The sequence below is a fragment of the Cordyceps fumosorosea genome (assembly GCF_001636725.1).
Source record: "Cordyceps fumosorosea ARSEF 2679 chromosome Unknown scaffold_11, whole genome shotgun sequence".
In the NCBI taxonomy this organism is placed as follows: Eukaryota; Fungi; Ascomycota; class Sordariomycetes; order Hypocreales; family Cordycipitaceae; genus Cordyceps; species Cordyceps fumosorosea.
Window position 1 is genome coordinate 79766 of NW_017387311.1, and position 23308 is coordinate 103073.

General features: G+C 54.3%; 3 protein-coding genes across 3 annotated transcripts in view; 1 reads left to right on the top strand and 2 right to left on the bottom strand.

Moving 5' to 3' along the window:
• Positions 1 to 567, bottom strand: part of ISF_04820 (peroxin-11 Pex11-Penicillium chrysogenum) — a gene marked incomplete at both ends in the record, with an annotated part of 901 nt that extends 334 nt beyond the window's left edge. Inside the window, one exon of the mRNA XM_018848425.1 lies at positions 26 to 567. Within this exon, the coding sequence (XP_018704151.1) occupies positions 26 to 567 (542 nt within the window). The remainder of the gene's footprint in view (positions 1 to 25) is intronic.
• Positions 568 to 2696: 2129 nt separating this feature from the next.
• ISF_04821 (fructose-1,6-bisphosphatase) lies at positions 2697 to 3833 on the top strand (the record flags this gene model as incomplete). Its single annotated transcript, XM_018848426.1, has 3 exons — positions 2697 to 2800; positions 2863 to 3644; positions 3703 to 3833. 3 exons carry the CDS (start codon positions 2697 to 2699, stop codon positions 3831 to 3833), a joined length of 1017 nt encoding a protein of 338 aa, XP_018704152.1.
• A 378-nt stretch (positions 3834 to 4211) lies between these two features.
• On the bottom strand, positions 4212 to 5381 carry ISF_04822 (hypothetical protein; the record flags this gene model as incomplete). The annotated part of the gene is made up of 3 exons (XM_018848427.1): positions 4212 to 4506; positions 4585 to 4924; positions 4991 to 5381. The coding sequence occupies 3 exons, from the start codon at positions 5379 to 5381 to the stop codon at positions 4212 to 4214; spliced, it is 1026 nt and encodes a 341-aa protein (XP_018704153.1).
• Between the last annotated feature and the right edge of the window lie 17927 nt (positions 5382 to 23308).

Genomic DNA, 23308 nt, shown 5'->3' on the forward strand with positions numbered 1-23308 from the left:
AAGGGGGGGGGGGTGTTTGGCATACATCTTGATTCGCTTGCTCTCGACAACGCCCTCGCCGTCCTTGCGGTCCAGCTGTGCCTCGCGCTGACGCAGTCTGAACAGCGTGTACGCCTGCGCAACCACGCTAAACACCAATCCCACCGCCCACGCGCGCGACGCGTTCGCCGTCAGGCTCTTGACGTTCTGAATCTTGCGCACGCCGAGGACGTCCGGCAGGGCGAGGGCGTCAAAGGTGAGGTAGGCGGCGTAGCCGAGCTGGCGGCCGACGGCGGCGTACTGCAGCACGGGGTCGGTGCCCTTGGCGTCGGCGGCGACGGCGGCGGCCTTGACGTGCTCGACGTTCTTGCCGAAGCGGAGGACCTTGCGGACGGTGCCGAACTGCTTCTTGATGGCGTTCCAGGGGGCGATGCGGTCGGCGGTGCCGTTGGTGCGCAGGAGGTACCACGCGTAGAAGCGGGCAAAGTACTGCAGCAGCCGCAGCAGCTTGTCCTTGCCGACGGTGGTGGCGGCGAAGCGCAGGTAGTGCGCGACGGAGGGGTGGTAGACGAGGGCGTCGGCGACCATTTTGTGTGACGTTTTTTGTGTGTTCTTGGAAGAGGTTGAAGGGAAAGGTGAATGGACCTCGGATAATGGTGGCGATGACTTGGCGGGGTGTGGTGATGCCGTTTGCGCTTGGAGCTGGGAGACGTAGTAGGGGACTTGAAAGCTGGTGACGGAGAAGACGTCGAGATGGTTCAAGACGGAACGTCGAGGGAGATGGATGCAAAGGAAGAAAAGATGATGGGCTTTTGAGTGAGAAATCGCCGTGTCGGACAGGAAGATATGAGGTGATGAAAGACGGGCGGAAACGCGCGCACATGCCGAGGTCCACACCCCACAAAAATGTCCGGCGGCAGAAGGAGAAGCAACTTGGGCTGTCCACCTTCTGGGCTATCTGCAAGCAAACAGAATACAGAATGATGCAAGGCGGCCGTAAGCCCATGGGGAGGCTTTACTAAGAGGGCCATTATAGGATGGGCTTGGCGGGTGCATGGGCCTGATTTTCATGCAGTTGGTCCAACATGCTTATTTCTCTCAATTTTCTCCATCTATTCTATTTGACTTGTATAAAGGCAAGGTCTGCCTCTGCTGTCAGTCTCGCGCCACATAGCCGATACAATTGGGAATTGTCTGGGGAATACCTCAAACTCCGGTAGCCGGAGCTCCCCCAGGCTAGGTACTTGGTGGACACCAACAGCTCTGGCAGCCCAAGCAGCACGTGAACGCGCCGGGTTCCAGTTACGTAGATGGGTAGTAAGGACCAACCAAAATGGTAAATGCAACCCCGGGCATTTTCTTTGATTAGGTGGTTTTCGCATAGCAGTTCGCTAATTACCCATTTGGCCGTATTTTACACGTGCTCGGGGATAGGACTAGAATCGCAGGGTTCCCCCTTTTTCATGTGCAATGTCGAGGGGATTAATAGTAGCTACCTTTAAACGCTAATAAAAATCAAAGACTGTGGCTGCAGAGCATACACATCTTGACTCCGGTCAGGTCCGTTTGACGGGTTTGTTATCTCTGTTTATCGGTTCGACTTGGGATGAGCTCAATTGATTGGCGTCTCTCAATGCTCCAAGCACAACGGCGCGGCGTTTTGGTCTGCAACGTTGCCGGATCCTTCCGCGGGAGACGTTCCTGGAGCGAGACACCCCCAGAGTAGGTACATGTATCCTGTCTCTCGGGGGCAACTGCGGCGACATATTATTATTCGTCGTCATGTTATTACCGCTTCTCTTGTTGACAAGTATCACAATGTCTTTCGGTACTTGGTCAGCTTCTGAGCCACACTCATCCCAACCCAGCCACGTTCCAGCCTCTGTGCAAAACTCACTTCTCTCGCGTGACCTCCTCCAGCGGTCCCGGGAAATCCTCTTGGTGCGATGTGCATGCAGAGCAAAAGCCCGCAAAAAAGAGGATATTCTTGTTTTTGAAGAGGCAAGGCCCGCTGTAGCAGGATGCAACTCTGGCCGCCTGGGAGCGCAGAAACAGCCAAGGTACAGGCGATCTGGCGGCCCTCTACAGTGGTTAAACCGGCCCACCGCCAGCTTGGGAGCCTCGGATAGCCGCAGCTACAGCAGCCCAAAGCCTAGAACCCGTTGGCTCAGCCGCTGCAGGCAAAAAGTTGCTGTCCAATGGTATGGTAATGATGTGGTAATGGCTCCCAGCTCCGCGCGCCGGGCCGCCCGACTGTGAGGTTTCACGATGATGCCAAAAGAAGAGGTAGAACAATTCAATAGAAAATGAGGAAAATTGCAAAATACATAAATGAGGGTCAATTCATTCCAAAGCCCTTCCACAACGGCCCCGTGCCCTCGCTGCCCTCGTCATAGCGTGTCTCTTTCGCCAGCAAAAACTCTCTTCTCCCTCCTCTATCTGCCCCGCCCCCGCCATCCTCTCCCCCCTCCGGGCCCCAGCTATTTCTCGGGCTTTGGATCCCGAGAATACGCGACACAGCTTGCCTCCTCCCCAGCTTGGCGGAAACGCATCGTGGGACCTTGAACAAAAACCATCGCTTTTCCACTTTTGTCCTCTCAATTCCTCTGCATTCATCACAGTCTTGTATACCCTCTTTGCCTTCACATCTACCTCGCCTCGTCCCACCTCCGTCACCACCACCACCCACCGCCGAACCTCGTCTCAACACCGCCATCATGTCCAACGGAGAGACGGAAAAGATCAACACCAACATTGTCACCCTGACCCGGTTTCTCAATGAGGAGCAGGTCAAGCACCCGGAGGCCAGCGGTGACTTCACGTTCGTACCTCCTGATGCTCCCTTCCCCTCGGTCCCCTCGCTAACAACCGCCCGCTTTCAAGCCTCCTTTGCCACGCCCTCCAGTTCTCCTTCAAGTCCATCGCCTACTACATCCGCCGCGCCACGCTCGTCAACCTGACCGGCCTCGCCGGGTCCTCCAACACCACGGGCGACGAGCAGAAGAAGCTCGACGTCATCTCCAACGACCTCTTCATCGAGGCCATGCGCTCCTCCAACAAGTGCGCGCTGCTCGTTTCCGAGGAAGAGGAGGACATCATCTACTTTGGCAACGCGACCGGCGCGCGCTACGCCGTCGCGTGCGACCCCATCGACGGCTCCTCCAACCTCGACGCCGGCGTCTCCGTCGGCACCATCTTCGCCATCCACAAGCTGCCCGAGGGCAGCGCCGGCTCCAAGGCGGACATCCTCAAGCCCGGCACGGAGCTCGTCGCCGCCGGCTTCACCATGTACGGCGCCTCCTCGCAGCTCGTGCTCACCATGAAGGGCGCGACGGTCAACGGCTTCACGCTCGACAACGGCATCGGCGAGTTCATCCTGACCCACCCGGACATGCGCATCCCCCGCAGCCGGCCCATCTACTCGGTCAACGAAGGCAACTCGCTCTACTGGGAGCAGCCCACGGTCGCCTACTTCAACTCCCTCAAGGAGGCTCAGCCCAACGGCAAGCCCTACTCGTCGCGCTACATCGGCTCCATGGTGGCCGACGCCTACCGCACGCTCCTCTACGGCGGCATCTTCGCCTACCCGGCGGACAAGAAGAGCCCCAAGGGCAAGCTCCGCATTCTGTACGAGTGCGCCCCCATGGCCATGGTATTTGAGAATGGTGAGTTGATGAAGCCAAGCCCGCGGAGAAGGAAAGGCATGCTAACAGAGATGAACAGCCGGTGGCCAGGCGCTGGACGGCAAGATGCGCCGCATGCTCGAGGTGGTCCCCGAACACATCCACGACCGCGCCGGCATTTTCATGGGCAGCTACGACGAGATTGAAAAGGTCAAGACCTTCCACAAATAATGAGCCATATATCTGCATCAACAACATGTTTAAATCTACTTTAATATAACGCGGCTTTGCCATACAGATGCATAATGGTAGAGAACCTGTCATTAAGAATGGGCGTCGAGTCGGCAAATGAACCCAAGAAATGAACCAAAAATAAGACCAACGCAAGCTTTTCGTGATTGAAGCCGGTAGTATCAGTCGGCACGACATGCCTGCTTGGCTGCTCGTGCTCTGACATGAGAAGGAACCACCAGCGTCCTGCCAATCGGTAGGCATCTTGTTCAAGGATGCAACGCGACAGTAGACATGCACTCGACAGCCCTCACCTATGAGGATGGATGTATGTAGGTCATCGCTTGCCTTCTCCAGGGTCAATCCTCCCGCCCTCACTCACCACAGCTTCGGGATCAGCTGGGGTGTCTCGCGGCGCCACTTCTGATAGTCCTCGCGGTGACCGAAGCGCTCGTCGTACTTCTTCTCGCTCATCGGTATACCCGACACTCGCGTCGTCACGAACCAGCTAAACAGCGGGCTAAGCCCGCACAGCGCCGTCATGGCCACCACGCCCGCCGGGCCGGCCCCCCATCCGAGAGCGCGCCGCACCGGGCCGCGCGCGAGCACGCCGGCCGCCGTGGTCGCGATGCCCGCCCACATGGAGATCTCGCCAAAGTAGTGTGGGAAGCGGCTGAGGGGTAGTATTAGCAAGATGGTTACGTCCCCCCTCGTCGCGATGATCCGCCTCGCGGCTCCTTCACACACATACCTGACGCCAAACAGCCCGCTGGTCAAGAAGTCCTCGTCATGCAGCTTGAGCCTCTTCCGGCGCGACCACTGGCTCTTCTGGTAGTCGGCGACGGACTCGAAGACGAAGCCGACGGCCCAGAGCGACAGGCCGAGGACGTCGGTGGCGGCCAGCCGGGGCAGGGCGGCGCCGACGGAGGCGGCGGGGACGCCGGCCAGCGCGACGACGGGCAGCATCTGCACGGTCACCCAGACGGCCTGGATGAGGAAGACGCCCGCGAAGCGCGCCGGCCTATCCCGGATCTCGTCGAAGCGCGAGTCGTGCCCCTGCCCGAGCACGCGCGAGAACAGATACGATCCCACTAGCGCTTGTCAGTTTTCCTTCTTCACGCTCCGCTGCTCCTCCGCGCAGTGGAGGCCAAACTTACATCGCGTCGCCCACACCACGGTCAGGCCGACGAGGACCAGCTGCCGCCAGTTCCGCCCTCCTCCCGCCACCGCTTGCTCGCCGCCCCTGCCCCAGGCCGAGGCGGCGAGCTGCACGATGCTGGGCAGCCGGGGGAGGGCGGCGCCGTGGGCGGCGGCGAGCGCGCGGGCGCGCAGCGCGGGTAGGTACAGGCTGAGGGCGCCGACGGCCAGGAAGGTGAGGGAGCCGGAGAGGTCGAAGAAGCTCTCGTTGCGGGCGGCGACGGAGGGCGCGGCGACGAGGGCCTGCAGGGCGACGGCGGCGACGCCGCAGGGCACGACGGCGCGCAGGACGGGCGACTTGAAGCTGGTGAGGGCGAGGACGACACTCTGCATGATGGTGGGTGTGGGCATGGTTGAATCTTTGGAGGCTGTCAAGCAAGGTCGTTTTTTCCTCTTTTTTCTTCTTTTTTTTTCCCCTTCTTTTTCTGTTGCGTTTGTTGTGAGCGGTGACGACGTTGCGGCGCTGGGTGGTTGGTGGTGGGTGTGGTCTGTGTGGTTATTTTATCCTCTGCTCTGCGCAACTGCTCGAGATAATGTACGCATGGGTGGCGCAGGTGTTTGGAATCAATTAAAGATGGCCGGATCACCCGGTGAGAGAAGCCGGCGCGGGCGCGATGAGGACGCGTAGCTATGATGTCGTCGATCTACTCACTGCCCGCCGACTGTGGTTTTTAGATCTGTGTCGATGGCGGGGGTGTCGCAAGATCGAGACAAGCTCGCCCCCTGCATCGTTCTACCGCAAGATTGCCTACCCGGGAACGCAGCTTTGGCATTGAGTTTAAACCAAAGTCTGAATTGTTGTGTATATCACACTTTGACTTGTAGCATCTACCGGTTAATTTCTCGGCCGTCTTTTAATAAAACGCACGACTAGAATAACTAATTCCTCTATATCTGCGGGCTCCCACTTTGGGGCTTCGATATCCTTCAAGCTATACATACAGAAAGGATGTGGTTGGCTTGGGGTTATTTGGGCAATATGCTCCAGGGGTATGTAGATTGACAAATGCTTCTGGTTCGCTGGCTCGCATCTTTTCCAATAGCAAGCGTCTTAATTTACACATTGTTTTCCCCCAGCGGCAGGCTGTTGTTCCGCTCGGATGGTTTATCATGGCATGTAGCCTCAAATTCAAGCCACCAAACGACGGTGATTCCGATGCTATTCCTCAAGCGAGATGAGGCGGAGGTCTACAAGGTTATCGGGATTCAAGTGAACGATTAGGCAGCAGTTTTCAAGGGCATGTTCGAGTGCAAAATAGAACCCTGCGCGGCACTTGCACAATTTGTGGCGTTCTTTAACGATGCGGGAGGCACGGAAACGTCTCTGTGGCTGTTTCTTTGGGGATACCGAGCAAGCATATCCCTGTGAGAGAACCCGAAAAACTCAAAATGTAGCTTCCTATAGCAAGACCGAGCCATTTTCCTTCTTGAGCTGGGGTGCTCATTGGTGGTCTCCTTTTTGAATCCCGTGTCAAGTCGCGGGATGGCTTGCCGATGGCCGCCGTGGCTTCGGCGAAGCCGAGCGAGCAGGGAGGGGAGGTGTCACTTTAGTTGATCGCAAAAGGATTGAAAATCGTGCATATAATGCAGGGAAAATCAAGCCACAAAAAATAGTACTGAGGGTGGGAAGTATGGCAGGGCAGGCACGGAATAAGGGACCAAGGTTGGTGAAGAGGAACGGGATACAGTTAGTGCGCGAGCGGGTATGAAACTCGGCTCCGACGGGTTGGCCATGATGCGACGCACCAATCCGTCTCATTTCAGGGGAAAAGCCACGATGAACCGACGTTATAGCATGAATTGTGGCTTGATAACCTGTCTTTGACATGTATTCAGAAGGAGGCGAGAGAAATGCTGCTGCCTGGCGATGCGGAAGATCCAGGGAATGAACGGTATCCATCTCGGAAGCTGGCCAAGGAGGAGACAGCATTGTGAAGAAGCTTTCGAAGGATTCAGCAGTAGTAATTTTGCATTGCAGAGGATCGTCGGGGGCGTGTGCAGAAAGGACCAAACAACAGAACCGACATGTTGCATCCTTCCATTGCAGTTGTTCGGCCGGTTCCATGGTTAGAGTTGAAGCTTCACCGTCGCATCCTCGGTTTGGCTTTCCCAAAGTACTATGCGAGACGAACAAGGACAGGCAAGGCGACATGAGTACGCCTCCATGCTCCGGCGACCGAGCTCTGCCGTCGTTGAGATGCACCAACGTCCCCCATCTTGGCGCGCGCGTCCACTCCTCTCCGACACCAATGCATGAAGGGGCACCAACCCGGCTGTCGGTGACTTCGCTGCGAGGCAGGCACAGATAGAAGCAAAGACGGAGGGGAAAGCGTCTTGGCATTTCTGTAGATTCCGGCTCCAAGTCAATCCTCTGTCATTCACACACCCTCGCGGGGAACTCGCGGAGGGACCCCGATGTTGCCAAGAAAACCAAGGCGATGATGGCTTTCCCCCCTAGATTGGGATACACGGAAAGAGATTAAACGAACCATTCGTGCCGAGGGTTCTCGCACTCGACACTGGGTTGAAGCGGTATACGCTACCGTCCGATGGACACAACGCAGGTGAGGTGGTGAACCTGCATGGCCGCTTGGTAGCGGGGGGGAATCCTTGTTGCTCAATTCCCTCATACTGAAGCCAATCTCTTTCAAGTCGGACATTTCGAGCTGTCTATATTGAGCACCGCATATATTCATCATGTACGAGCTCGTTCCGTCTCTTCTTCCTCAATAGGAACCCGGGCCAACCAAGGGACCAACCGACCTGGACAGCGTCGCACTCTGGAATGCAACCAGCGAATAGCATCGGTCAGATAGACCACTCACCTTGTTTCTGCACGTCAAAGGATCAACAGCGTCTCCCATCAGAATGCGGGTCGCGAAGCGTGGCCGTCAGAACCCTACCTGTAGCATTCATGTGTGGAGTTTTGGCGCCATGTGGTTCACCAAGGCGACTTCCAGCGACAGCCAGCCACACCCTCTTTTTTTTTTCTCTTCCTCTTCTGACCTTGGACACTAAAATGCGGGAAACGATCCCAGATTAGAAGAACCGGGGGTCCGGGGATTTGTAAAGGAGGGAGGGGGGGGGAGTCGGTCGAGGACGACATCTCATTGGACCCGAGAACCTGCGAGAGGCACAAAGTCGGTGGTGCTGACAGGCGTTGCTGTTCCTCGCTATCCTTCCATCCATGTTGTTTTGTTCCTTCGACGATAGAACCCTGCAGGTTGGAGACTAGACCAAATTTATGGAACGAGAGAGCCAATCCTAAATGAGCCTCTGCTTACGGGAGCCCGGGCGTGTGCGAACCTGTACCTGTGCCTGGACACTGGAAGAAAAACGGACGGTTGGGCGGAGCCTTCCTTTGGAACTCGCAGAATGGAGTTGTCGAATCCAAATACCCGTTTTCTTTGGCGAGAAGAATGGCACCATCTCGCCTGCCCACAGCTGGAATCCTTCGTGGTGCCGATTCACCCGTTCGTTGCTATGCCCGCGCCCCCTCCCTCTGCCCGCCCAAGAAAAGGGTTCAGGCTAGGCGAGGTGAGGCATCGTGATGGCCAAGTTCGATATCCGCACCGAAGCCACAGTGGACTCGTCGGCCGCACAAGTACGGAGCAGCTTGCCCGGCACTTGGAGGAGGGGTGGGCTGGACAGCGAGAAAAGCCCATGCGGTGGTGACATGGCATTCTTCGTTCGTTTGACGGAAACTGGTGAGCAAAGCGATGGAGGCCAGGCTGCTGAGTCATCAACCCAACGTGAACTGAACTTGCACCTTTCATCTACACAGGCCCTAAAAGAGAGGAAGTAGACGGAGGTAGATATCGAAGGCTGCCTGTTCAATGCATTTTTATAAAGTACATGTCAATCAGGGGGGACGGCCACATCGAGACGTAGGCAAGACTCTGGGGAACAACTACCAACTACGACTTACATGCCGCCTCACCTACTTGTACCAAGCGAAGCCAACTCCAAGCCAGGTAGGCATTAGAATAATTCTTAGTATACATAGTTCAACTCTATAATGCGTTTGAAAATATTTGGTAAATTTGAGTAAATTCTTCTGGTGGCAAATAGCTAGGGTACAACTACCAGGAAGGGAGATTTTCACCTATCATTTGCACATGCTCCTACATTACAGTTTCACGAGCTGTTGGAGATGATACCTATAGCAACGGGACTTAACATAATCTCCTATGAATTTCAAATTGAAACACTCGAGTCTCTTTTACAACAGCAGTACTAGGTCAGCGTTGCAGCTGTATAGCGCCAAACTTTGAGTCGCTCACCCAAGAAGCGCACACTCATCACATCCAGGCAGTAACTCCTACAATATCGATATATAGCTTATGCTATAGGAACTTATGCATTATTTCAATGATGTTAACTATCTTCTGCTCCAGAATCGCCCTCACTGTTCATGAAGCGGCATACCGTGTCTACCCCCGATGAACAAACACCCTTCAGGGGAGGAGTGAAACCTACCACCGCCACTTATGAATGAAGCTGACCGAAATCAAGATCCTCTTGTTCATGTAAGTTATTGACATTACTGCACCTTGCCGCGGTAATAGACCGGTTCATCTGCTATTACACCAAGACCAGACAGCGCAATGATACGGCTGCAAAAAAACTCCGCAGAACCGCCGGAGCGATTGGCATATTAATCTTTCGCAATGTATAATGTGCACGCGCGCGCCGATCGATCAACCGCAATGTCACCTATCGAGCACAGTTCCTCCAGAATACCACGCACCAGAATCGCCACCTATATCCGGATTGCGCGTAACTCCGCGTCGTCCAGGCTACTGCATCCAGGGGAAACAACTCTGACAAATTACAATCAAGTCCGCCATTCTCGTCAATTTTATCCCATCTTCTACATAGTTACTGCCCCGTGCGTCCACATCACCGGCCGTCGGAGTAGGGCTGCCTCCGCGGCCGAGAAGGGAGGAGCAGCACCTCCGTCGCAGCCGACGAGAAGGCCCTGGACGGCGGCCGCCCCTTTGGCCTTGCCCCTATCCCCGGCCCCCTGCGGATTTATGTCAAGAGGGAGTGACAATACCAAGCTTGGGCCATAACATGCGAGAGAGGAGAAGTCAAGGGGGGAGACGAGGGGGGAACAGTGGCCCAAGCTCTGGGCACGTTGCTTGCCCTAGGAGATTTGTAACCAGCATTCTCATTTGACCAACAGTACTTTGCAACTAGCTGTGAGTGCGGGGACCAAATCAAGGCAGAATAACCGAGTTATTTTGTGCATGATGCAGTTACATTGATGCAATTTTCGACCTCTTCTTTTGCCTTTGCTATTCAGTCTATAGTCTTACAACGGAGTCGTGCATGAGAGAACAAACGTAAAACGAGCCATTTCTCTCCGCATTCTGTAACATAGCGCGTTCGTTATTTGCTCAAGCGTAGTGAGGCGTATACTCTACCCGTGTAAGTGGGCAGTCGAGAGGTACCCCATCGTCTCCCATGGCCTTTGAACAGCACACCAACAAACATCTATTGTTGTCAAAACCTCTCAGCCCTCATTTCGTATTCATGATTGTAAACGAAATCTTCAGCCACGTTATTACAAAATCAGCATACCCTTCAGTTCACCCGAATTTCGCAATTGCCGTCTCATTTCTCGGAGACTTGCTCTTTCGAAGGATGGCGTGAAGGGAAGGGCTAAGGCAGGACCACAGCGGCGTGTTGATAAAAGAGGCTATACACACAAAGCATGAATTGCAAGGCTCAAAGCATCAGCACTTGGGTCATCGTGCGCATAACGTCGGGGGCCGACAAGGTTGAACAAGTCGCCCGCCCCCCCCCCAAAGCGTCACCCAACCTTGTGGCTACATAAGGGCCGTTCGTTCACAGGGCTGCTTCTCCGTATGACAGCTTTCGCATATTTCACACCTTGAAGCTAAGTGGTGAATCTGCCTCGACAGGGGGTCCGGGACGGTCCCCCATCATGCACCCGTTCGGGGATGGGAGCGTCGTGGGCGTGTAAGAGATTGTCATGGCAAAGTTGGAGAGCTCTCAGAGGGAGGGCGTGGCCTTGGAGGGCCGCCTCCATTTGCCGCGTGAACGATGTGGGCTCAATCTGTCGGCTTCCCGCTGGCTGACCATTGGGGATCTCGGCTAACAAAGCAGCAGACACCCCCCCTCCTCCATCTTCCACCGGCCATCATCGACAAGAAGTGGGTGGACACGCGCTAGCGGGAAACCCTTGAAGCTCTCACCATGTATGTCCAGTTGCAACAAGCCTCCTTGTTCTTGCTCAGTATACCCTCCTTATCTCCAATAATAAACGGCCAGCACAATCATTTGAGCTGAAGTGGATTCGAAACTTACAAAGCCTTTCTTGCTGCCATGCGGTGCGTGTGGTGGGTGGGCTGTGTGGGCTGACCCTGGCGTCGCAATCTGGTAGACTGGTAGATTCGTTGTATAGCTGATGCTGATGGGTGAGTTGTCCGCCGGGTTTGTGGTTAACCCGAAGCCTTGTCATCAGCCAGCCAGTTTTGTTGGATCCAATCGACATCTCGGTAGTAGCAGCTCTAAGCCCCGGTCACAACGTGGCGATGCCGGTGAGCGAGGCTGGCTGATAAGATTGGTTGCCTGTTCAACTTGCTCGATTGTGTCATGGTAGTCTTCTGTTTGACTTCCTCCCGGCCTTGGTCATGGAAGCCTTTTTTACTCGCGGCCAACACCCTCGTCCGTCTTAGCCTGAAGTAACATGGACCATCATTCACCTTGCGATGCGCGGCGAGCAGCAATGCACAAGACTATGTGCATAGGCTTATTGAACTCTCCCCACACATTATCTCTCCCGCACCAGGGCCTCGGGTCTTGAACTAGCATCCCGCAAGAGCAAAGTGGTATTGTACGGACTGCAGGCCGTGTTACGTCGGTGTGGCCCTGGCTACCCTGGCCCTGGCTACCATTGTATTCTACGCGCGCGCGCGCCCGCGTCCTGGAGGCTTCAGATGCCAACCACTGTCATGGTGCCGTGACATTGCGTGGGCTAGTCAAGTCGTTGTTGATCCGGTAGTTTGTGATCTGCCCCGAAAGCTTCCCAAGTCGTCAAACGACGAACACGACTAATAACTGGCGTACAACACGAAGTTGTGATATGGAGGAAAATACTTGCTCCGACGCATGAAATTCTCGTGGCTTACAGGGTTTCGTCTTTCTCGCTGTAATTGACGCCGATCTTACAGGCGCGTTTTTGCTGTGTAGTCGTCGTATCCACACGCACCGTATATGCGGCTGGCTCTAACAAGCCTTGCGTCTGGAAGTACGGCAAAAAGTGTGCCTCTGATTATCGCTCATCTTTCCTTCTTGGACCCCAAGTTGCTGGTCACGCATCTGTATTCGCTGGTATTGATAGACGTCATCAGGGCTGCTGATACGAACTCTAAGCACAACCACGATTAGCGTTCGTTGCGGCAGCACCAGAAACGACACCTGCCAAATCATCTCCTTTTGATAAAAAGAAACATCTGATCGTCCAAAATATTTGCAGGTGGCGTCTTATCCCGTAGGTGTGTATGCTCAAAGTCAGCGAACGCGGCTTGCCCGTTGGATGAGAGAGCGAGGCTTCTCAGCCCGACCCCGTCCTTGATCGGCGGCGGTTGGTTGAGAGTCACACGGGGGCGGATAAAAATGATCAAGATGCTATGCCAGAAACCGTATCCAATTTGTCCACTCTAAATTGTTTGGAAGAGAGGACCTTCAGATCCGCTTGACAATCGGCAGTTTCCTAGAGTGGGCGCAACCGGCGAGCGAGTCTTGCGTCTAATAAAAGCGCCCAAGGTGAGTCAAGACTGTGTACCAAGCATGAACACATGCCGAATGTCATATGCTGGGGAGTTGAACAAGCTTACGTCAAACCAATGCCTTAAAACAGCAACAATGAACTGATACTAGGGACCATCACATATCAGATCCAGCCTTGAGCGCCATCAAAAGTATGGCGGGTCTTGCTGGGGTATCCTCGTTGCCAGACGTCCCTTTTTCGTTCGGAAAGGGCCATGTATGAGCATTGGAACGAATGAAAGGGCCTAACTAACTAACTTGGTTAGCATTTTCACTTTGTAGTAGGAAAGGCCAGCGTATGGGGGCCACGCTGACGCTCACCGGGGTTTGTTTTGTGGCTGTGAAAGCGTTGGCCACTTCTTCTTGTCTTACCTTCCCTCGTCTATCTGGCCAAACAAAGAAGGTGAGCTTAGCGACATTTGCCCGCCTCTCTGATCGCACGTGTTCTCCCCAGCCCTCCGACTCCCTTTCTCGCCCTGTTGCGCGATGATGAATGACATGGGCGGGAGACTACCTGCTGCTGTTCATACCGGCCAAGCACGGTGAGGATGAGCGAGCGCGCGTGGCGCCACACCTATCGCCTCGCCGATCCCATCGCCAAGCTTGGGGCCGCCAGCACACGTTTGTACTTGTCTGGGGAAACCAAAAGGCGCACCATGCAACACTGCTTATTTTGAATCTCTACACGGGCGTTGCAGCCGTAGAGGGTGACGGCTCCCAGGATGGAGTTCACTGCAACGCTCATTGTCGCGATTAAGATTGATGCACAAGCAGCTTTCCATCCACGGTATGGACTTCTCGCCGCAGTGGAACAGCCACCGTCCACCGAGACCGACTATCTGATCCGAGAGCTGAAAGCTCAACTGACCAACCATGTCCCTGGCCCGGCGCCACCAACACCAGTTTAGAACCATGCTGGTCATGCCCAGACCTGACTATGATGGGCTCGTGGGCTGCTTCAGGCGACAACCGAATTTCCATAGCAGTGAGCTAACCCGAGACCGTATACAGATGGCTGCGCTCACCTGTCAGGGGGTACGGAAGCAAAGATCATCAACCCAAGATCACCCATGTTTTTGGTCAAACCACGCTTCTTGGTGAGGGCGGCACGCCATTACGACCCTAGCATGCATTGCGAGTCGTTCTGCATGACAAGGGGTCCGGCTGTCAGTGGTCAGTAGCCCCATTCTCCATCTTGCCCTGCCTGGTAATCAGAGTATCATCTCGCTAGGTAGAACAGCCATCAAGGTCGCCTATATGGCTTTCCCGTCCACATAAGCTATCAAGTTTTTGTTATTTTGCCACACATGTACCTACAGGAAAGAGCGCAAGAGGAGGTCCTAGCGGGATGGTGTAGAAAGTTGGAAACTCTGGGAAATTCGTGAGACACCTTCCCATTCCTGATCTTGCCCAAGGTGAACAAGGAGTAGACGACCGACTAAAATCCTCCGGTCGCCACCATAGCTGGGTGGAGGGTACAGGGAGAAGGGAAATGCACGATTCGTACCCCGTCCAAGCTCTCTTTCCCTACGAAGCCAGAGCTAACAATGATGGTGGTGATACGCTCGAACCAAGAGAACTCCCGCGTGTTCTGCCTGCCACCGGAATGCAAATCTTGTCGTTTGCCATCACAGCATCGTGAGCCAGAACCAGCCTAGCATCCCCAGATATTCTCCTTTGCGCGGGATGGGGAGGGGGACGGGGAGGGGGACGGGGAGAGGGGCGTGTGCAGTAACCAGACACAGACGGGCATCCAGCATATCATCATTGCCAATTTAGCGTGCCACGAGTACGGGTTGTACCACTCCTGGCGCCGGATATCGTCGAAGTGGAAGTTGCGAGGCAGAGGGCGACGACATCCGGATCTGTTCGGGGTAGCGTGCTCCCGTTTAGCGAATTGGGAAAGCTTCAACTCTGTCGCACGCAACATGGCGACGAAATTAAAAGCATGCCAACGTGCGATCATGGCAGCGTGGTATTCACCCTCCACGGGGAAGCTCTACTGCAGGCATCGCCTACCGCGAAAGGAAAGGTGTGCGGTGACCTCGTGGCAAAACAAGGCGAGCTGGGCTGCATGTGCATGCTGCCTCAAGGAGACGGCAGTCGGCCCCCAAGTGCTGACCTTGAACAACGTGTTGCAGGGGGGGCGGGCGTTGCACTCAAGCAACAAGTCTCTGGATGTCGGCACGGTGAGCGGAGCAAGTGTTGTCAGATTTCGGGGACCTCTAAGGTGTGTGTAGAGACAAAAGGACGGAGGACAGAAGCTACAATACTCGGTCATTGGCTGTTGGAGGACAAGTAAGCGATCTGCCCCCTCCTCCACTTGTCACGGAACGCGGCATAGAGGTTGAACGAGTAACACACTCGTCAGGCACCACCAGACGCCAAAATTAGCCAGCACACAGACAAATGACCACTCACGCGTTCTATGGTTAGCTTATGCGCTGTATGAAAGTGCTTCTCGAAGGAAATACTGGGTAATAAATGTTAGTGCTAGGATCGACAGGCAGGGATGGGATGGCGAGCCAGCGTGAACTCTAGCCACGGCCAATTGAGCATAGCAGCCAATAACAGGCGTTCGGCCTACCTGAAAGACGAATTTCCTAAAACGGGTTTCTTCCTCGTTCACCCGTTTAAGCTAGCGCGCGGTACATTATGTCATGGCTCCCAGATCTTGTTATTACCATTCTTTCCCATACCTCAGTATGGCGGTGGCTGCTATGTCGTGCTGTTAGGTGACCAGATTGCACGTTGTACTTATGTTCATTCACGAACAAGAAACTCGCCAAGGTTCACTTCAAGAACAAGAGGGGCTGGTAATGCCTTACTCCCCAATAAGCCTTGTCGATTGTAAGACGGGGAGGGGCAGGGCGATATGATCGTAGATGGCCAGTTTGTGGCTGGTCTGATAGCCGCCTTGGCCTCGAAAGTGCATAGAGACTCTTGGTACACCATAAGCACTGATATCGTCTGGGTGGGAGAATCAAGATTGAGCTTGTTCCCGAATTTGCACAGTGGTCAAGGCCAAAGTGATCCGATAGCATTGGCAACTAGTTACTCCAGGAAAAGTGAACTGTTTTTGCGACGGCAGCTTCTTAGTCTGGGCGTGGGAGTACCGAATCCTAATTTGACTTTTGCGACAAAGCCCAAGATAGTCAAGGACCCATTGAGTTGATTTACGCCAAATAGTTTGGGAGAAGCAACAACAGCGTTGCCCCGAATGACAAGGAATGATCGACATTGTCTAGGAAGTCGCTGGCGCGCTATTAGTTTGTTTTCCGTAATAACGGATCCTGTGGCAATGGTCGATGCTCAAGCTTCACGACAGCACCATGACGCTCTTCCTCTAGACCAACAGAATCAGCGTCAGCTGTTAACGGCTCGTGCTTCATAGAGCACATCAGACGCAGTGTTTAGATCATGAAACACAACCATTAGCGTCAAAGTTGTAGAGAGCGAAACATTTGAAAAGCCAGCGCTGAAATCGCAGGAAAAGGAGCGGCCGCTATGGAGGAGCGTTGGCCATCCACTAATAAAGTGTGTGGCGGTGGCATGGCCGCACCAGACTCGGTGAAAACCGACCGGTCCGCCAATCGCAAGAAACGGAGTTAAACGCTTCCAAATATGGTGACCTGTGCGGTATGAGCAGTTCTGGCCATACCAGTACAGTACTGCCAATATCCCAGCTGGCTGGTGTGTGGTGGAAATGCTGGTCTAGTCTCGCTCCCCCAGGATTTGGACTGTAGAAAACGGGCTGATTGACGATGATGGTAACAATCCAATGTCATCGGTCTGCTTCCGAAGTCAAGCACGGTACGTAGCATTTAGCTTTGCTTCCGAGAAAATTGAGAACAAAGTCATCAAACTCCGCTTTTATAATGCTGACGCCGCGGAAACCGCATTGTCCGTGGAGCATATTCTCTGGGTGTCAACGAAAGGATAGAAAAGAGAAGGACAAGATTCAATTCCAGGGTAACGACGAGGCATATGCCTACTTGGAACGGGACAGACATACATAGATGCGACAATGGTCAGCCGTCCTGCCAGCGTAACACCGCTCCAGGTCTTTGGAAAGGTGGACGGACAGGGGTATCGGCCCTCAACAGAGGCGGCAACTCATGCAGGCCGCTGGAAAGCTTCCCAACTGACTCGGTGCATTGAGTTTGTCAGTTTGGGGAGCCTCGCTCGCCTTGGTGGCCACGCTCGATCCACGCCCCTACTCAACCCGCTCCACAGCGATAGCCGGGGTTGTTGCTGGCGATATCCTGGACTTTTGGCAAATACTAATGTCGCCGGCGGCGGGCGGGAGGCTTTTACATCCGGCACCATGGAAACTAGCATAGCCTTCGAATCCGCAAAATGCGCCATTGTATCGTTGAGTTGCAGGATGTCTTTTTCGTTCGTTCAACCACGAAGATGAGTCCTTGAGGGGCGCAGTGCTGTCAACAGTACAGGCAAGAAGGTTGTAAGCTAACGCTGATTGAGAAGCAGCCGATATCCGGGTTACTGTTATTGTCCGAGTAGCATTGCACAACACGGCTGCGACGTATGTCACATCGGGGAGGACCTGACCAGGGTGAGCGAGCACGGCTAGGACCCAGTAAGGCACGATGATGATAACTTCCGTGACGAGACCGGAATATACCCAAGAGCTGCATTGCGCTGCGGAAACAGAGTAAGAAGGATTGGAAGCTGTTCCAGGACCCAGAGCGTAAGAGTTAATTGTACGAGCACTCGCAATGCTAGCCAGCTGCACTGTCAGCAGACCTTGGTAGGCGGCGAGTTCGTTTTGCGGAACTTGCCATTGGTTGACGCTCATCTAAGTAATAAATTGAGCTATTACGACAGGTTGATTGCAATGAGAAGACGAATATAGACAGACGGCGATGTGGAGGAGGCGGGGGCGGCGAGGCTTTTTCGGTAGAGTCTGCGCAGAGACAACTCGCTCGACAGCCAGTCCGCTAAACCTCTTCAAGAGGCATGTTGCGCGACAACCGAGCAGGGATCGAACGGGCCATGACGACGACGCCCCCAATATTGGTGCAAAAGAGGCTTGGCCAGGGCCCGAGGCCAGGGGATAGATGTGCCAAGGACGTTTTGGGGGCGAGCCAAGGACAAAGCCAAGATTGGTGCCGTCATTGATGGGCAAGCTGGCCGATTGCTTGTGTTGCATCGAGTTGTAATATCGAGACTGAAGCTGAGCGTAGAAAGGCTTGAGTAATACCATCGATCTACCTCAGAGGTTCCTCTCTAATAGGCAAGGGACCCGGGGACGAGGCAAACGGAGAGGCAAACAGAACTGGCAGATCCGTTGACTGGGATAGGTCATCGTAACAACCAATGTCCGTACCGGTCCGGTGACAAGCGAGCGAACAAGCCAATGATGGGTGTGGATGGGATGGCGAGGCGAGGCTGGCGGAAGTTGGGTGCGGAATTGCTTGCGTGGATGGAGAAAAGAGTGCGAGATGAGGGGCGGGCAGGAAGGAAGTGTGGTGGTTTCGAGAGGCGAGGAAGTTGACAGGGAGTTCTGGCACAAGTTTACAGTGGTCGCAAGCCCGAGTGTGCGCTGGAAGCTGTCAAGCCACTGTCTTCGTTCCTACAGGGGAGTGGCCAGAGCAAGTCTCCACTGAAATTACAGGTACTGGGGCCGCTAAAGTGACCGGGGGTGCGGAGCGGGTTCTCTTCCCTGTCACCAGTACGGATATTCCTCCATATTTGCCTTGAAATCAACTGACAGCTCGCTATCAATCGTTGGAGAATGCAACGTCCAGCGCAACCTTGTGGCTGTCCGCCTCGTCCGAGAGATCGACTCTCCCACCTTATTCCGGCCAGCTGTGTTCCTCCTAGTGAGGGGCCCTTGAACCTGGTACTGGCTGGTGCTTTTGCTGGCCTGGGCTTGCTTTTGGTAGGGCACTCATCTCTCTTGCGCCCCCTTTTAACAGTCTGTGTACCCGATGTTGCCCTGTTCGAAAGCATTCGTTTAGTATTTTATCAAACATCCATGTTTTCCCCAGGGCATTGTCTCTGCCCCTCGCCCTGCCCATCGTACATACATACGTGCTTTGACGAGCCGAGCGTTGTACTGGCAGCGGGGAGGCAGCCCCAGGTGCGAGGTGAGGCGACCATTTACTCAGCTGGCCTCCAGCTGCCCGTAATTTGAGTTGCGTAGCATGATGATAGGCGCAAGTTATTGCCTCTTCTCGTACACGAGCCCTCCCCAAGAGAGATGGTGAGAGATGATTGGTCAGACGGGTACCTGCTGTTGCTGCTTGCTGCTGCTGCGCAATGCGAACCGGCCAGCCCCCCCTCCCCCAAGACGACTTGTCAACACGCGCGCGGCATCTCCAACTGGGCTGCTACCTCAATGGGCTCCGAATTGCGGCAGCCAGTTTTATTACTATGCAGTGGCAGGAGCAACGGAAGGAGAAGAGGAAGAAGAAAATGCATGTCGCAAAGCTCAAACCACTCCAGTCTGTCATGCGACGGAACACAGTAACTAAGCTGGGCGGACAGTTAAACTCTGTTCGCTCTCTCTATCTGCTCCGGCATGTACCGGCGAAATGTGCCGTGACGCCGCCCCAGTCCGGCCCGGATCTTTCTTGGTGACTTGAGTTGCCCGTGACAGTATGGGCCCTGCATGACCAAGTCTTCAGTTTTCCCTCCAATCTGACTTCGTCACACAGCACAGTGAGAGGCCCCCCAGTCCACTCGTCCCCCCTCCACTCTGGCCGTGAAGGTCGCCAGCGCTGAGAATAGGGCTGAAGGCCCAGAAGTTGATCACTGCCCGTTGCCACGACCGCCGAGGACAAGGGGGAGGGGGGGAGGAGAGGAGGGGGGGGGCACACACGGACGGGACAGACATGGGTTCCCCTGCAGTTGTTTGGTGGCATCTTGATTGGTCCGTGAAACGACGTGCATCTGATGGGCAGACACGGCGTCTCAGAGAATGAATCAGGAAGATCCCTATCTGTAACTGACCGGTCCCTCCCTGTGAGCACTGGGCAGGTGCTTGGATACCCTGTCTTGCTGTCTGTCTGTCTGTCTGTCCTACAAGTAGGTCATTCCACCGATCAGCATCGACCTCTTTTCTTGTCTTGCTTGATCCCAAATCGCCAGGTATCCACTTGTAGCGAGCTGAAAATGGGATAGCGCCCATTTCAATATTTGGCTTCGGCCTCTCCGAAGATTTGCTGCAGCTCGCTCTGGCAGTCTGCATTTGGAGCTCGGTATGCATCAAGATAAGAGACGTGTCAGTTTTTGCACGTGGCAGAGATGTCTTTCTTTTAACAGTCTAAAACGAAGCAAAGAAAGGGAAGCAACAAAAGAGAAATTCGTCTTTTTTCTCTCAGTGGTTTTTGCATTAGAGGCATCACTAGCCACGGCGGCATCGCCCATATCCGATGGGCTAGGTTGACTCGCTCACCTTATTAGCCCGTCCCAGAGGACTGGGAAGACTTGCCAACAGGAAGAATGCTGGGGTGCATGTATGCCTGCCTACCTCTCTGTGACTACCAGTACACACTTGGGCTACCGATGCACAGCACACCAACTAGCCAAGCATACACACCATGTGCCAGACTATGGGTTGCCTAGCTGCATGTCTCGGTCCAATTGCTGCTACGCTGCGGTTTCGTGTGCTAGGCGGGCGGCCACCCCGACTGGCTAGGTTTTAGTCGATGGAATATTCTATATTCCACGTGTGTGCAGCCTGCAGACAAACACCCTTCCGTTAGGGATATGATGCTGACGCAGGGCAACAAGACGCGGGCGGTTTGTGGCAAGCACGCCAGACTCAGACATTGCTCCTGCAGCTAAACTTATCGCAGCTACGAAAAAGACTGGACGACGACCAAGCCTCCTCCCCCCCGGTGAGCTAAAATTGGCTTCCAGGCTGTGCTGATTGGCCCCGAGTGCCGGCCATGTGCGCGGAACAAAAAAGATCAACCGTAAAAACTATGCAGGGCGAGGGACACACCCCCTCCATCTCTAGCCCCCCAAACCACAACCCCGGCCGAGGGTTGCTGCCAGGGTATGCATGTACCGGTCCTCGTTCTTTTTTCTTCACGCATCCGTCATCCATCGGAGAGGAGGGGGTATCAATCCCACACACACATCTTCTTGACCGGCGCACCATTATCGTGATGACAAAAGAAACATGGCCCAGCCGATCTAAGTCACCGTTCGTTGCCGCTAGACTTGTTCTTGGCGCATTCTGGGCTTCGTCGGACCAAAGAACTATTGGTATATACTAGAAAATTACGCTTGGTTATTAGTGTTTTTCTCCTTGATAGTGACAATTTTGCGTTGTCAAGCAAGCTCCCGAGTTGACGCCGTCGACGGGTGCGTGCCAAGCCGTGCCAGAACGCCTGTGCACCAACGTTTTTGACCGGTGCAGCTTATCAGCCCGATTGACAAGGCGCGACCATGAGCTGCGGCATTTGGGGTGTCCAGAATAGGATCATTTTAGTTCCGCTACGACGCAACCCCCAATCTCGTTAACACTGACGCACGATGGAAAGGGAGGGGAGGCTAAGAAGAAGAAAAAAACTTGATACATCTTAATCCGGTATGGAACTTGTCAAACATCAAGCCACAACTCTGTTTTTACTGTTTTCAAAGAACCAAGATTTCGGTGTATGTGAACAGCGCTGTCTATTTTGCCAAGACGGCAATGCGCAACCGACAAAAGATGTCTTGTTCGTTCCATCTCAACATTAACAACTAGGCCGATCCATCCACGTAAACACTACTAGATGGAAAAGACGGGACAAGAGGCGGCCACACAATTCGGTCTACAAGTAGTCAATTTTCAAGGAAAAAGCGTGCACCTCTACGAGCAAACCTTCCTTTCGGCTCGCCCCTCCATTTCTTTCCTGTCCAGAGGCCTCTTCTCTTGTCTGTTGTGCGATATATCAACGTACCTGAGTTTTCTGTCATCCACACAGTCGTCCACCATCAATTCCTTAGTCATTTGCAGCGCAGCTTTGTCATGCTCTGCCCCTCCCTCTCCCTCCTCAACCCAGCTGTGCGGGCAGAGACCCTTTTTCGAATCGAGGCACCACGGCGAGATGGGTGGCAGACTAGAAAGAGAAAAGAAGAAGCTTGGCCACGAAGCTTCATTCCTTCCAGTTCTCTGGAGGGGGATGGAGGGGGTGTGGCATGTTACGGCACCCGTGTTGATGTGGTTGTGGGGGGTTTGTTCTTCCCTCCTTCGACGATGGTTGGTCGGGGAAGCGCGACGACTGTAGATCAGCCACGTGAAAGAGAGCGAGTATTTATGCCACATTCTATTATTAACTCCAATTCCCTTTCTACCTACCCTTTCTACTCGTCTTCGCCCCCACCCCGGCGCCCGCCTTGCCCGCACCCCCGGCACTTTCCTATTTGGGTAAACGACAGAAACACCAGCCTTTTCTTCATGCCACTCCCTCGTTGACCGCCCCCCCCCCCTGGGTTCGTCAACAAGGGCTAAGAAAACGCCACCGCTTCCCGCTGTTGGCGGAATTTGCGTTTCTCCTTTGCCCCTCTGTGTCCCTTCACCTCGCACCATTATGTACCCCCATCACAGGCGAACTCCAACTTGTCTGTGTGTCGGCGTAGTATTTTCCTTCCTGTGACGCATGCGAAACTCTATCACCAGCGACGTCAATGTACAACGTGCTTCCCTGCTGTCTTGATACGTCAGACACGCTTTTCTGGTCCCCGTCGCTTAGCCATCTCAATGTTGCCCGATCGCGGTCTGATACTGCATCTCGTAATATGCTGTATTTTAGTTTAAAGTAATAGGGGATTATCTCAGACAGCTTCTTTGCCAATCTCCCAACCCATGCACAATCCGTATACAATGACTCTATTCGTTTCCCACGGACAACTCTTCTCAGCCCTATTCTGATTCAGGTCGTCAATGGCACGCTGCAACCCCGGATAACCCTGCACTTATCAGCCAGCTTCATGTACCGTATTATGCTTTCATTGTTTCTTCGTTCGCAGCTGTCATCACGCATGGCCATCCTGTTATTGTGCAGTTCTTGCTCCACCGTGCTGGGGAGCCAGCTCCACAGCTTGCCACCTTGTCGTGCTGGTTGAAGAACGCAAAGACGACGGTATACTCGCCATGGACACGAGGAGCACTCACAGGAAGGTTCAGTGATTCTATTATGATTGGTATTGACCCCATCTCACAAAGATACACGAGAACTCTGGCACTGGTGTCTACACGATGTGCCAGATTGGGAAAGTGCAGGACTCGGCATATCACGGCGTCACACACCGACCGACACCCGAATCGCCATCGCCCGCGGTGAGCGTCGACAAACAGCTCCTGTAGGTAATAGTGGCGCCACCTGGAGGGGCTAGACGGGATGCTATCGTAACGGATGATGGTGTGGCTTGCTGTGGTGCAATTTCACCTTTGCCCCTCGGAACGAAACAAAATCTAGGAAAATTGTCGATGGCCACAAACCACAAGCAAGAAATGA